The sequence below is a fragment of the Heloderma suspectum genome, chromosome 2, assembly GCF_057233095.1.
Source record: "Heloderma suspectum isolate Gila_16-S chromosome 2, 16-S_ref, whole genome shotgun sequence".
NCBI lineage: Eukaryota > Metazoa > Chordata > Lepidosauria > Squamata > Helodermatidae > Heloderma > Heloderma suspectum.
Window position 1 is genome coordinate 405,917,756 of NC_139459.1, and position 14,814 is coordinate 405,932,569.

The following is a 14,814-nucleotide window of genomic DNA, read 5'->3' on the forward strand; positions in this document are numbered from 1 at the left end:
TGGCGGCCGTCGTAGCGGCCGCCATTTGCCTCTCTACTCTAGACTGTGATAGGCTATGTAAATATTTACGTAGCCTATCATGGCTAAAGCAGGGATGCAAATGGCATAGGGGACGCCATTTGCATCCCTGCTTTAGCTGGGATAGGCTACATAAATATTTCCGTAGGCTATCACGGGCTAGTGTAGGTATGCAAATGGCGTCCCCTACGCAGGACGCCATTTGTGTCCGCGACAGCCCGGCAGCGGGTGGAGGCCCCACTGCCGATTGGCCTGGCCAGCGGTTCCGCGGACTGGCTTCGGAGCTGAGCCGGCCGGGCAGGATTCCGGGCAGGTGGAAGCGATCGCCCCCCCCCTTCGAGGATTCCGGGGGGAGGAACGGATCGCCTCCCCCCACCCACAGACCCCAGCATTGCCAGGTAAGTGGGGTTTCGTACACCTCTAAAACTTAAAGAGCAATCTTGGCTATACTCCTTTCCTTTTCTTTTTGTTTGCTGTGTTTCCTGTTGATTTCCAGTTATACACACCCACACACCTTAAAGGGGGCGCAGAGATAATTATACATAAACTATTTCTAAGCTGCCATTATATATAATATACAAAGAAATTAAAACAGACCAAGAGTTTTACAGGATTTTTAGCCATAAGAACAACTTCCCACATTCCTTAACCAATCAGCTCTTTGTAGGTTTGATTTATGCTTTTCTTTTCTTTTTTTTGCGGATATGTTGCAAGGCACATGCTCACTTCATGCAGGGCACAGACAGGGCTGCTCTGCCCCTCCATTCGCCTGTGTGAACGAGCCACATCTTGTGTTCCATGTCTTTAAGCAAAGGGGTATTAAACCATTGCTGAGTCCTGGAAGTTTTGTTCTTAATTTTTAATGCTGATTCAAAGCATTAAAATGGTTTGTCTGTTAAAGGCTCTATATTATTTTTTCCTGGAGAGCTTTGGCTGTTGAGAGGTGTGGAAATGGAATGAACGTATGCATGCAGAAGGGGCATTTAGGCTGGTAGTACTGCTCCCTGCCCCATCCAGTGCTTACAGCCACAATAATCAAAATTCAATGAGCAAATACCTCAAGATTTTTTTTAAGGTATACAGTTTTGAACCACACCCCAAAGTGCAGGGAAATTATGATCTAAGCCTTGATACCACATCCTCCAGAAAGCGCAAGTGAAATCCTCATCTTCCCTCAGCAGAGAAACTATGTGGACAGAACAGAGAAGATACTATGCAGAGGTGACTGGGACTGTGGAAATCTCCTGGAAAATCATTGGGGGCCGCCCACTTCTCTTTCTTTGTAGAGCAGCCTTCCCCAACCTGGCGCCCTCCAGATGTGTCGGACTGCAACTCCAAGCATTCCTAAGCATTGGCCATGCTGCCTCTGGTCTCCTTCAAAATTTGAACTATAACAATGCTGCCAGTGTCTATTTGGACAATGGGAGGTGGGTTTGCCTTCTGCTCTTTGTCCCTCAGATTTCACCTTTGCACTTGACATTTCCAAGGTATCTAATATGATCCTTTCCTTCTGGAACCTGAGAATTTCAGAAAGATTGCTCAACCTCTTTTCATTTCATAAAGGTTAGAGGGACCCACCACTGAATATCACTGAACATGGCAGAGTTCTCAGCTTCCTGAAGGGCCTTAACAGAGCCGTTCTGCTGTGACACTGCTAAGACACAACACAAGAAATGATCCAAGTTCCGAGATGCCTCTAAAAACCCTTCACGGAACATGTCTGGGTGTATCTCTGCCCTCCTCCCCAGGGCCTGCATTCTCCTCTGGAGTCACCCACCTTCCTGAGTGGAGATGGTCCCTTCCGCGCAGGGAGCACAGTTATAGCAGCAAACGGGCCTTCCTTCCAGAACCACCTTGAGCAATCCAGGGCGACAGCTTTCCACACACCTTGAATGAGGCAGAGGCTTTACACAGAGACAAGGACCATCAAGGAAAAAGTGTCAGGACTCATTCGTCTACACAAATGAGAGACAGGTTTGGAACAGACCCAACACGGCCTCTAGCCCCAGGTTCAACCTGAGGCCTGTTACCACGTCTGCAATGAGGGAGTGCTGGCATGGGAATAGGTCTAACATAGAATAATATAGAAAACATAACAAAAACCATAAGTTTTCCTTTCCTTTCCTTAGGGGCCACCTTCCTCACCTCATTTGGCACGGGCACCCTGAGAAGGACCTCTGAGGATTATCTGGGCGGGGAGATGTGGAAGGAGACGAGCCTTCTGCTAACCTGCCCCCAACCTCTTAGGGCTGTGGAAGTTAATGCCAGCACTCTGGATTTGGCCCAGCCCCACGTACAACACACTGCAGAACTCCAAACGAGTGTTTTCCACAGCATGGACGACTGTAGCCAGGCTGTCTCTGTCCAGATCGGATCGTAGTTGGAATATCCGTCTAAGCTATGTCCCTATGCCTACGTACATCAGGTGCTGGGGAACATGGGCGGAAGGGTGCTGTTGCACTCCTGTCTTGCTTGTGGCTTTCCCCTGGGCATCCTGTGAACAGGATGCTGGACTCAATGGACCTTGCTCTGATCCACATTAGGCTCCTCTTATGTTCTCCAGCCGAAGAAAGTGCTCTGTGCCATCAAGGTCACCCGCCCCTCCTGTAGGAGTGATGGAGAAATCTGTCGGGGGGGGGGTGAAGTTTGCCAGCCTTTTGGCACCTTCTCCTTCAGACTTCGGCTCACCTCCCCTGCCAGCTGGCCCAACTCGATCCCATCAAGTCAGACCAGCTCTTAGATTTTCCATGTGTCTTTTTTTGGAAATAGCAACCCTTGCAAATCATGGCTGCAATTAGCATAATCTGCATATTTACACAAATTATGGCTAAAATTTCTGCAAATTATGCAAATGCAAGGTGAATTTGGGGTGCCAGGGAAATCCAATGAGCCCCAGGCAGGGAAGGGGTGGTGAGGAGGGGCGTGGGTGTATAGTCACTCACTGGCTAGGCTGAGAAGGAGCTACAGGGGCTCTGGTCGCATGGTCAGTGAGGAAGAGGTGATGGCTCAGGGTGGAAGACTCCACCCATCACTGCAAGATGAGCACAAGGCTCCTGGCAGCAGGAGGGCCTCCCATGGGGTGTCGTCATGTAGATTAATTTTCCTAGCTGGACTTTCCTGTGTCTTGCACCTTGGGCTCCAGGACAGATCTCCTCCCATCTCCATCTGGGTCCACAGGAGCCCTCTCTTCAGATCTCGGCTTGGATAGGTGGCTATGATTTCCCTTCCCCCCCCCTTTCTTTTCCCAAAAAGTTTGGACTACACTGCTATATCGGTGGAAGAGTAACAGATTGCATTTAACTTTGGACTGGTGGGAACTAAGTAACAGTTAAAACTGCTGCTAGTTTGCCCTACTATAATTTTTGCATGCCATAACTATTGCATTTGTTGCTCTGATACTGTGGCCATATTACTTTTTTTCCTAACAGGCCTCAGCAAGAGTCAAACTGGAGTTTACTTTGCCTGATGTCATTTTTGCATGTAACAGTCACACTGTTTTGTGGATCATGGTTACAACTGCATTTTCTCTGTGCACTTTTCCCCCCATTTTAACCTTGGAATTTCATAAGCTCTTACTCACAGGATGGGAGGGGGAATAATGGCAGTATCTCAACTCCTTTTGACCCTGAGGCACTGTATCCAGAGCTTACATAAGGTGAAATATTATATGCATAAATAAAAAAGAAGTGCTAGCTTTCATTCATGGACATGAAGAATGTAATGTTTTATATATGGGAGGTCTGTTGATGCTGAACTGACCACAAGCCTTGGAGAGCTATTGTGAGAAAGGGCTAGCTGATGCACCTTCTCAACTTCAGACCCTTTTCTTTCTCTGAGAATCATTACAGATGTCCAAAGGGAGATCTGAGGGTGGGCAAAAAGTTGGGAAATCCCTGCTGTTGCGCACGGACCAACGACTTAATCATACCTGGGAAGATCACGCTAGGCTGGAATACGCTTGCATGATTCAACTAGCATTTGCCTACCCCAAGGCTTCTTGGTTGCATGAAGCTCCAACTGGAATGGTGCAACTGAATGTAGCCTTTCATATGGGTCTACTCTGGAATTCCAGGCTGTTGGCCACGGGAGCGTTCAGTTTTCCCATCTCAGCCTAGCTTTGCTCAGGCATGGGTTCGTGGAGCCAATGTGCCCATGGTTGCCAAATGGCATGGGCGCCTGCAGGGGCTGCCCTACCTCTCAGCTGTGTGCTAGCGCACCAGAGAAGGGGCTGAATGGGGCTGTGTTTCCACCAGCGATCTACTCCAACCTGGCTGCACAGTGAGGTCTCTGTGCGTCCATGCCGTCGTGGCCATTCAGCATCAGCCCCGCATTTTGTCTCTCAAAAACCGCTTCTTCTGAGACTGCTTATCGTCCAACTTTTCCAGCTTCTAACAGACCCATTACTGACCTGTTTCCACAACTACAGTGGGTCCGGGATCATAGCCCTGCCCATGGGGCATGTAGCCCAGCCTTTGTGGGCGTGTTGCTCTGACCTCAGTGACCCAACCCTTTCCCTCCCTGTTTTCCAGAAGTTTCATTGCCGTTTTGGAGCAGGATGCCAAGGGAGCAACGGTTAAAACATCATCGAAAATGAGCACTAGAATACAGCCCATGACCCCAGTCAGGGGGTGTTTCCTCCCATTGTGCTGAATGGGGCTTGCCCTCTCAACAACCACAGAAATGACAGAGAGGCCCCTCAATTGACAGGGCACACATCAAAGCCCTCGGTTCTTGAAACGCGATTAAGCGTGATCTCCAGGCTTCGGTCCATTGCCTTCGGACGTAACTCCTTCACAGCTTCCATACAGAGATACTTTGCGTTAAAATGGGGTCTGGTTTTGCTCTCTTTCCCACAACAAACCCATTGCTGTCTCCTCAGAAGAAACTCCCCTTGTGGTCAGTGAGGTCCTCTGGGTTAAAATGGGGGCTAGTTTCCCTCTTTGTGTCCCCCCCCCCGTTTCCCAGCACAAGTCTACTCAGAAGTAACTCCAAGTGTGCTCAATGAAGCTTGCTCCTGAAATGCAAGTCCATCTGGACTTTCAGGGGAAAGGAGAAAGCAGGGGGAGAGGGGGGAAGCCTCTCTTCACACCAAAGCTGATTCCTTTTTAAAAATCCGGTACTCCTCCATTAGCTTCTCCTTCCGCTGTCCTGGAAACATGGCCAAGGATGTGAGAACACGGATGAGGTAATCAGACCCAGCCCAGACTCCACTCAGACTCCACCCAGCCATCAAGAAAATAATTTGATTAGAGCTCAGGGGAAACAGCACAGAGCCCCAGGCTACAGCAACGATAAGCTGGGACTTTAAGCACTGTGGAAACTGGAAAAGGAGAAGATGCGACTGGGGAGACATCGCAACAAAGTTGCAATCAAAGTGAAGCAGATAGCATGGAAACATGCCCTGGGTCTCTCCCCAGTTCCAGAGCCACTGAAACGGCCCTCTCTCCAGTCCCTGCCAAACATGCTTCAGATATCAGCAGGCAGAGAGAAAGGCCTCTCCCAAAGACCTGGATATGACAGGCAGGCTGGCATCCGAGAAGGCCATTCAAAACTTCTGGAGGACACCAGGTTGAGGAAGGCTGCCTTACAGCCAGCCCTGGACAAGTTTCTGGCTGCATCACTCAGTTGTAGAGCCTCTGCGTTCCACACAGAAGGTCTTGAATTCCAGAGGAATCCGGTATGAAAGGCTAAATTTAGTTACACCACTCACGTTACCTGGAACCCTGGAGAGCCACTGCTGCCAGTCACTTTTGACAGCACTGGGCTGGACAGACCAAAGGCAGCTCCCGGCGTTCCTGTGGAAATTACTACAGACAGGGTGTAGGGATGGCGGAGAATTTCTCCCCGAAACTTCAGGGGGCCGAGCGCCAACGTGTTCGGCCCCCCGAACAAGTTTCGGGGAGAAATCCTCCCCCCCCCGCCCCCCGCACCCCCCCGGGACGGGACTTACCTTCACCGAATGTCCCTCCTGGTGGCTGGTCCGGCCGACGGTTCGGCGGGTGTTCGAGCGAGGCGGGAGCGGCAGCTGGTCTTTCGACCGGCTGGCGCCGCCGCCATTGCAATAAAAGAAAAAAAAAACAACGCCCCCTGATAGGCTACGTGACGATTCACGTAGCCTATCACGGCTAGATTTGCAAAGTCAGCCGTGATAGGCTACGTGAATCGTCACGTAGCCTATCACGGGTGACTTTAAAAAAAAAAAAAGAGTGTACGGATAATGGCGGCCCCCATAGGGAGCCGCCATTCCCGTTCCTTATTTGGTCGCTGTAGTCTACGTAAATGTTTACGTAGACTACGGCAAAAATAAGGGCAATGCTATTTGCGTTGCCCTTATTTTCGCCGTAGTCTACGTAAACATTTACGTAGACTACAGCGACTAAATAAGGAACGCGAATGGCGGCTCCCTATGGGGGCCACCATTAGCATATGCGCTTTTTTTTTTTTTTTAAGTCACCCATGATAGCCTACGTGATGATTCACGTAGCCTATCACGGCTGACTTTGCAGATCTAACCGTGATAGGCTACGTGAATCGTCACGTAGCCTATCAGGGGGCGTGTTGTTGTTTTTTTAACTTTTGCGTTCGCGGCCGGGCGAGGCGGGAAGCCTCCTCCCCGGCCTGAATTTCAGCCGGGCGAGGCGGGAAGCCTCCCCCCCGGCCTGAACTTCGCGGGGGGACCAGTGAAGCGCCTCCCCCCCACCGCGAACGTCCTTCGAGGACAGGTAAGTGACTTTCGTCCACCCCTAACAGGGTGCAAATCCACACAGGAAGTTGCCTATGAACCAGAAAACATGTCCAAGCAGACCCAAGAAGAGCGTAGAACAGCCTGCAGAGGAAGAATTACAGGGGAACCTGCATGAGAGCGAACAAAAGGCTGAAGGTCAGTGAAGCAGAGGAGATGAAACCAAGGCCTACAACAAGAGCCAGTGTGGTGTAGTGGCAAGAGTGTTGGACTAGGAGCTGGGAGATCCGGGTTCTAGTCCCCACCCGGCCATGGAAGCTCACTGGGTGACTTTGGGCCAGTCACAGACTCTCAGCCCAACCCACCTCACAGGGTTGTTGTTGTGAGGATAAAATGGAGAGGAGGAGGATAATGTAAGCCGCCTTGGGTTCCTTGCAAGAGGAAAAAAGGTGGGGTATAAATGCAATCAATCAATCAATCAATCAATAAGACAAAGAGAAGAGTAGTGGGAGTGGGAGACTCCTTGCTGTGTGGGATCAAAACCCAAGTAGGGATGGGGGAGAATTCCGCCGTGGACCCCAATGAGGCCGGATTCCAAGAATCTGGCCCCATTGGGGCTGGTGGCGGAACGGCACACTCACCTCCGCCTCCCACTGGAATCTGTCTGGGTGGGATGACTCTCATGACTGGAATACAGCAATTGAAGGATATAACTTGTTCAAAAAGAACAGGAGGAACAGAAAGGGAGGTGGGCTTGCACTGTATGTGAAAAATACATATCTCTGCACAGAAATACAGGAGGAGGAGCTTGGTAGCCCCATCAAGAGCATCTGGATGAAAATAAATGGAGCAAAGAATAAAAGGAGCCTGGTGGTCGGAGTCTACTACCGGCCACCCAATCAAGGAGTGAAAGATGAGGATGAAACTTTTGAAAAGCAAATAGCCAATGTTTTAAGGAAGCATGATGTAGTAGTAATGGGGGACTTCAATTTCCCCGATATTTGTTGGGAGACAAATTCTGCAAAACATGGCCCCTCCAGGAAATTCCTGACTTGTGTGGCGGATAACTTCCTCCTACAGAAAGTAGAGGAAGGAACCAGAGGATCGGCTATCCTTGACTTGATCCTAACCAACAGAGATGACTTAGTGGATAAAGTAACAGTTACAGGAACTCTGGGGGAAAGCGACCATGTTGTACTTGAGTTCTTGGTTCTAAGGGAAGCAAAAGCCGAGTGTAGTCAAACGCGTACCCTGGGTTTTAGGAAAGCTGATTTTCATAAACTCAGAACAATGATCAGCAAGGTCCCATGGCAAGCGACGCTAACGAGAAAAGGAGTCCAATATGGGCGGAAGCTTTTAAAAAAGGAAATTCTCAAGGCACAATCACAAACCATTCCAACAAGAAGAAAAGGTGGAAGACAACAGAGGAAGCCAATGTGGCTTCACAAAAAGCTTAGGGATGACCTGAAAACAAAAAGGACACATATAGGAAGTGGAAAGAAGGCCAAGTAACAAAGGAAGAGTACAGGCAGGTAGCACAGAATTGCAGGGATGGCGTCAGGAAGGCTAAAGCTGAGAACGAGCTGAGGTTAGCGAGGGATGCTAAAAGCAACAAAAAGGCTTTCTTCAGCTAAATGCATAGTAAAAGGCAGAGGAAATAAATAGTTGTTCAGCTATTAAATAAGGATGGCAAAACGATAACAGATGACAAAGAAAAGGCAGAGGTGCTCAATTCCTACTTTGGCTCAGTCTTGTCCCAAAAGAGGGTCTATGACCCCCCTGGCAAAGGCGAAGTACAGGCTGAAGGGGCAGGATTGCAGCTTGAGATCGATAGGCATACGGTCAAGGAACACCTCATTACTTTGAATAAGTTCAAATCTCCAGGGCCAGATGAACTGCATCCTAGAGTCATAAAAGAACTGGCAGAAGAACTCTCAGAACCGCTGTCTATTCTCTTTGAGAAATCATGGAGGATGGGGGAAGTGCCAGATGGCTGGAGGAGGGCTAATGCTGTCCCTATCTTCAAAAAGGGTAAAAAGGAGGAACCTGGGAACTACAGACCAGTCAGTCTGACATCAATCCCTGGGAAAATTCTGGAGCAGATAAAGCAATCCATCTGGAAGCACCTTGACAACAATGCCGTGATTACTCGAAGCCAACATGGATTTGTCAAAAACAAGTCCTGCCAGACAAATCTGATCTCATTTTTTGATCAACTAACCTCCCCTGTAGACCGTGGGAATGCTGTAGACATCATATACCTCGACTTCAGCAAAGCTTTCAACAAAGTGCCCCATCTCCTGATGAGCAAACTAGCTCAAAGTGAGCTAGATGAAACAACGATCCGGATCCACAGTTGGCTACAGAATTGGACTCAAAGAGTGCTTCTCAATGGGACCTTCTCCAACTGGGGAGAGGTAACGAGTGGGGTACCACAGGGCTCAGTCCTGGGCCAAGTGCTCTTCAACATTTGTATGAATGACTTGGAGGAGGAGGTGCAGGGAATGCTGATCAAATTTGCAGATGACACAAAATTGGGTGGGATAGCTAATACTTTGGAAGACAGAAACAAAATTCAAAGTGATCTGGATAGACTGGAGCGCTGGGCAGAAAACAACAGAATGACATTTAATAGGGATAAATGCCAAGTTCTGCACCTAGGAAAAAGAAACCAAATGCACAGCTACAAGATGGGGGATACGTGGCTCAACCACACTACAAGCGAGAAGGATCTTGGCATTGTTGTCGATCACAAGCTGAATATGAGCCAACAATGTGATGTGGCTGCAAAAAAGGCAAATGCTCCTTTGGGCTGCATTCATAGAAGCATAGCTTCCAAATCCCGGGAAGTCCTAGTTCCCCTCTACTCAGCACTGGTTAGGCCTCATCTGGAGTACTGTGTCCATTTCTGGGCACCACACTTGAAGAAGGATGCAGACAAACTGGAGAGGGTTCTGAGAAGGGCAACCAAGATGATCAGGGGACTGGAAACAAAGCCCTATGAAGAGAGACTGAAAGAACTGGGCATGTTTAGCCTTGAGAAGAGAAGACTGAGGGGAGATATGATAGCACTCTTCAAGTACTTGAAAGGTTGTCACAGAGAGGAAGGCCAGGATCTCTTCTTGATCCTCCCAGAGTGCAGGACACGGAATAATGGGCTCAAGTGACAGGAAGCCAGATTCCGGCTGAACATCAGGAAAAACCTCCTGACTGTTAGAGGCAGTGGACTCTCAGACACTGGAGGATTCAAGATGAGGCTGGACAGCCATCCGTCAGGGATGCTCTGACTTGGATTCCTGCACTGAGCAGGGGATGGACTTGATGGTCTTATGGGCCTCTTCCAGCCCTATTTTTCTGTGAGTCTATGCCACCTCTCCCCAAGTTCCCTGGCACGTGTCCATCCCTGGACAAGTTTCTGGCTGCATAATTCAGATGTGGAGCCTCTGCTTTCCATGGAGACGGTCTGGAATTCCAAGGGAATCCTGTATGAAAGGCTAAATTTAGTTACACCATTCAAGCTGGAACTCCATTCCCCAGCATCTCCAGGTAGGGCAGGAAAGCTCTTGCCTGGAACCCTGGAGAGCCACTGCTGCCAGTCGCGTCCGACAGCACTGGGCTGGACAGACCACAGGCGGCTCCCGGTCTTCCTGTGGAAATTCCAACAGAGAGGCTGCAAATCAACACAGGAAGCGACCTATGAACCAACAAAAACTTGCAAGCAGTGTCAGGAACAGCACATTACAGTTATGAGATCTTATCTGATGAGATACAAGAAATGATTTTCCCCACCTTGTTGAGACGCTTGGGCCACAAAATGGCATCTTGGTTGATGGTGAGCTTCCGGTCTGTGGATCCCCATCTTTCCATCGTGCCAAATTTCTCTCTAATGGCAGATTCATTGGGAAACACCACCCAGTTCACGATGTCGAAGTCGGCTGCCAGGTCCCCGTTCTCGTCCAAATACACTCCGTCCAGCACGGAAGCGTTGTAATGCTGGGGGTTCCACAGGAAAGCGTGAAGCTGCAAGGGCAGAGGCAGCACCAGCATTTAGTACACAGGAGACCCACATTCAGCATCTCAGTTCACCCTTGAATCTCCCATGGCTCAGGACTGCTTCCACGCTCAAGGGGCTGTTTCTCCCTCCTACCCTTCACAAGGGACCTGGCTTCAGTCCTGAATCTTTTTAAATAGTTTGTGAAGCTACAGCTAAACATCTATTTTCTGTTCTCTGTTTTCCAGACATTCCACACAAACTTCTGTTTGCATCCTAAGCAGAACTCTGCAAACGTGGCCTGGACTTGACCCTCAGGCAAAGTTCGACTGGTGATTTCCTCAGGTACATTTTGGGCACCATAAAAAGGTAGCAAATTGTCCGTTAGACAGTGCAATCTTATACATGTCTATTCAGATATACGCTCCATTGAATGCAATTGGACATCCCCAAATAAGTGACCATTTACACTTAACTGGGAGTATGGCTCTCTTGAGCAGACATATATAGGATTGCAGTATGCATATTACATTTTTAGCATGTGCTTGAATGTACTCCGAATATCTTGGCCCACACATCATCAGGTGGTCCAAAGGATTTTTAAAAATGCTCCCAGCACACAACTATTATCTCCTCTTTATAAAAACAGATGAAAGAATCACTGCTATATATAGTGGGACAAGGTAAATTTAATGGACCACAGTGGAGAAAAGTGCCAAATGGCACAATATTGAAAGGCTCTGAAATACTGAATAATGTACCTCCCTCCCACATCAGCCAAACTGATACTTAGTATAAGCTACATTCAGGAGGCAGGAAGGTTCAGCCAGAGGCAGCAAGATGGCTGACTCCTGTGGGGGAGAAGAGGAAAGAGGCAGTGCAGGCACAGAGGAGTGAAGCCAGTGCTAGGCTCAGACCAGATGAATGGCATCCTCAGAGGCTGGTCTAGGGGGCCCAAACAGGGAGCAGCACAGGGAGTGTCTCAGTTGGGTTTGCTCCACAAATACACTACACAAAATACACAAAAAACACAAATACACACTACTACATTGGTCATTAGAGTACAATTACAAGGCAACCATTCTGGAAGTGTACAATTGATCACTATGTTCAGCAGGGATATACGGGATGGGAAAGGGATTACCTGCCATGGCTGCAGCCTCTGAACTTCCATCCTGTCTCCACCCTCCACCACCCTCCTCTTGGATCTGGAGGAATAAGCAGCATCCAAGACACGGGCCACAGAATGGATGGAGTTGTAAATGTGGTAGCTGTCGAAAGACAGGATTATCTCCATGTCCTCTGGGCGCAGGGCCTCCAGTGTCTCCTTCTCTGTGCATCTTGTCCAGCCTTTCACAGACAACGCATGCTTTGAGAATGAGCAACTAAATGCTTTCTTGATGAACTCATTAATAAGAGAGTAAAAGCGCCAAACTTCTTCATATGTTTTCCTTTCCTTTTTCTGGATAAGGAAGGAAAATATGCCATGGATGCTTGGGGAAGGTATATGAGAGGACAATTCAAAAATGAAGTCCCACACAGCTGTTATGATCCAGACTGTTCCAGCCCTGTGGTTTGTGAAGTAATCACCGTGCTCTTCTATAAGGTACATTCCATTTAAGAAGGAGCTGGTATCTGCGCAGTAAACAAAAACATTGACTTCTCCTGATTCCTGAAATGAAGCCGGATGGATCTTCATTTGGTTTGCATTCATCATTCTTGAGAATCTTTGTGTGAAAACAACACAAAGACGGTTCCTGGTGAGCTCAAGCGTCAAAGTCCTCATGAACCTCTCTCCATTCTCCGTGTCTGAAGCGACGAGACCAATCAAGGTCCACCTGAAATGCAGGAGCACTTTGGCAATCCCCTGGTACTGGGTTTGGTCTTTGGGGACCATCGGGTGGAAAAAAGGGAACTCAGCTTTATCATTTAGAAGATGAGAAATAAAAGTGTAACTGACCTGGCAAGGAAAGGAGGACATCAAGGTTGTCTTTTGTTCCAGATCAGAGCTGAAATATTTGTTAATCCCCCTTTAGAAATGTCCATTAATTCACCCTTTAGAAATGTCCATTAATTCACCCTTTAGAAATGTCCATCACTATTGGTGGCCATCACTACTAGAGCTGTGCGCGGACACCCCACTCCAGTTCAGATGCTGCTTTGGAACTTCTGGAGCAGCCTGTATTGGCCCCAGGACCATAACCAAGTCACCTGTAGTGTTAGAGGGGGCTAGAGATCCATAACGCTTGCTTCAGTTCATTATTGTTGCAGTTCCCTTGCTGGTAAGCCTCTGAGTATGTGAAGATGATTCAAAGGGCCGATAGCGCTGCCTAGCACATTCCATACTAATGAGCGAGAGTGTTATCAGGCCATGCCTGAAGTGAAGCCATGTGTTATGCTGAGATACAGGTGGCTGTGCTGAGAACCTAGTGCTGTTAGTCCATGCTGGGAATGAACGCCTGGGGCGCTTGCTTCTGTCATGCTGCCCCATGGCTAATGTGTATGCTACAAAACCCATTTTACCCCGTGGCTCTGGGTTCAGAGAAGCTGTCTGATCCAACCATTGGGTGTGCCTGTGTGCTGTAAGTTACTCCATAAAGTACTCCTTTAGCAGTAAAGCTGGATCTGATTTATCAGTATCCTGGCACCTCTAAATTAAGAGTTCAGAGCCTACTGCAGGGGCGAGCATTTGGCGCAGCAAGCAGGGTGCCAAGAATACTGCTATGTTCACATTCAAAGGGGAGGAGAATCGGGGGTTAGCGTGTTAAACCGACTCCAAGGCTGGCCACAGGTGGAGCTGTGAGGTCCAGCTGCCAAGCAATTGGAGGTCCTGAGTGGCCCGATTGCATGGCCAGAGGTTGAACTGGACTGCACACCAGTGGGTCTGGAAACTGCGTTGGATCTCTGCAGCTGGAAAAGTAGTCAGCTAAAGAGAAGCAGCATGCAGGACCTCTAGCAAGTTTAATGCTGACAGCTTTTAGAGCTGTAGGGCAGAAGGAGTCAGAAAGAATGGAGACAGGAAACAGCAGAAAATCTCAAGGATGAGCTGGGAGAAGAGCAAGATCTGAGGCTGTTAATTAGAGAAATGTTGCAAGACAGCCTGGCCTCTCAGTAGGGATGTACGAAAGTCCCTTACCTGAACTCGAAACTTGATTAGCGGTGGGGGGGAGGCGCTCCGTCCCTCCCCCCGAAATTCTGGCCGGGGGGAGGCGCCCCGTCCCTCCTGCCATGAATCCTGTCTTGCCGGGACGCAAAGGGCGGCGGCTGTAGCTGCCGCCGTTTGCGTCCCTGCAGTCAGCTGTGATAGGCTACGTAAATGTTTACGTAGCCTATCACAGCTGAGTGAAAAAAACCCAAAAAACCTTGCGTACGCAAATGGCGGCTCCCATGGGCGCCGCCATTTGCGTTCCTTGTTTTGGCACGTGTAGTCTACATAAACATTTACGTAGACTACGGCGAAAATAAGGGGAACGCAAATAGCGTAGACGCTCGCTATTTGCTTTCCTCTTATTTTCGCCGTAGTCTACGTAAATGTTTAAGTAGACTACACGTGCCAAAATAAGGAATGCAAATGGCGGCGCCCATGGGAGCTGCCATTTGCGTACGCGCCGTTTTTTGGTTTTTTTTACTCAGCCGTGATAGGCTATGTAAAGATTTACGTAGCCTATCATGGTGTTTTTTAAAAATCTAGCCGTGATAGGCTACGTAAATCTTCACGTAGCCTATCATGTTGTTTTTTTGTTTTTTTTTAAGTTGGAAATGGTGGCGGCGGTGGCCGGTCAGAAGACCGGCCGCCGCCACACCACCACCGCCGCCCCGCCGCCGCCGCCCCGCCGCCGCCGCACCGCCACCAGAGCCGCTGCCGCCAGGGACATTCGCACAAGGTAAGTCCCATCCCGGAGGGGGGTGGAGGGGGCAGACTGTTTCGCCACCAATTTCGGGGGACCAAATGCGCTGGCATTCGGCCTCCCCGAGATTCGTGGAGAAATTCTCTGACATCCCTAAGTGGGAGCATGAAGCTGAAGAGTTAGCCTGATACGCCAAAGTTGGAAGTATTGCCCGAAAACTTCCGGAGTGAGCAACATCATCACCTTGCCTGATTGGGATGAAATCTCTAAGAAGT

General features: G+C 49.0%; 1 protein-coding gene and 1 long non-coding RNA gene across 2 annotated transcripts in view; one reads left to right on the forward strand and one right to left on the reverse strand.

Annotated features, from left to right (window-relative positions):
- LOC146356740 (uncharacterized) overlaps positions 1-14,814 on the forward strand; it is a 563,405-nt gene that overhangs the window by 498,289 nt on the left and 50,302 nt on the right. The window lies entirely within an intron of this gene.
- The window catches only part of LOC146356748 (vomeronasal type-2 receptor 26-like), a 42,241-nt gene that overhangs the window by 1,936 nt on the left and 25,491 nt on the right, over positions 1-14,814 (reverse strand). Inside the window, exon 5 of the mRNA XM_084841310.1 lies at positions 1,796-1,922. Coding sequence (XP_084697436.1) covers positions 1,796-1,922 — 127 coding nt within the window. The remainder of the gene's footprint in view (positions 1-1,795; positions 1,923-14,814) is intronic.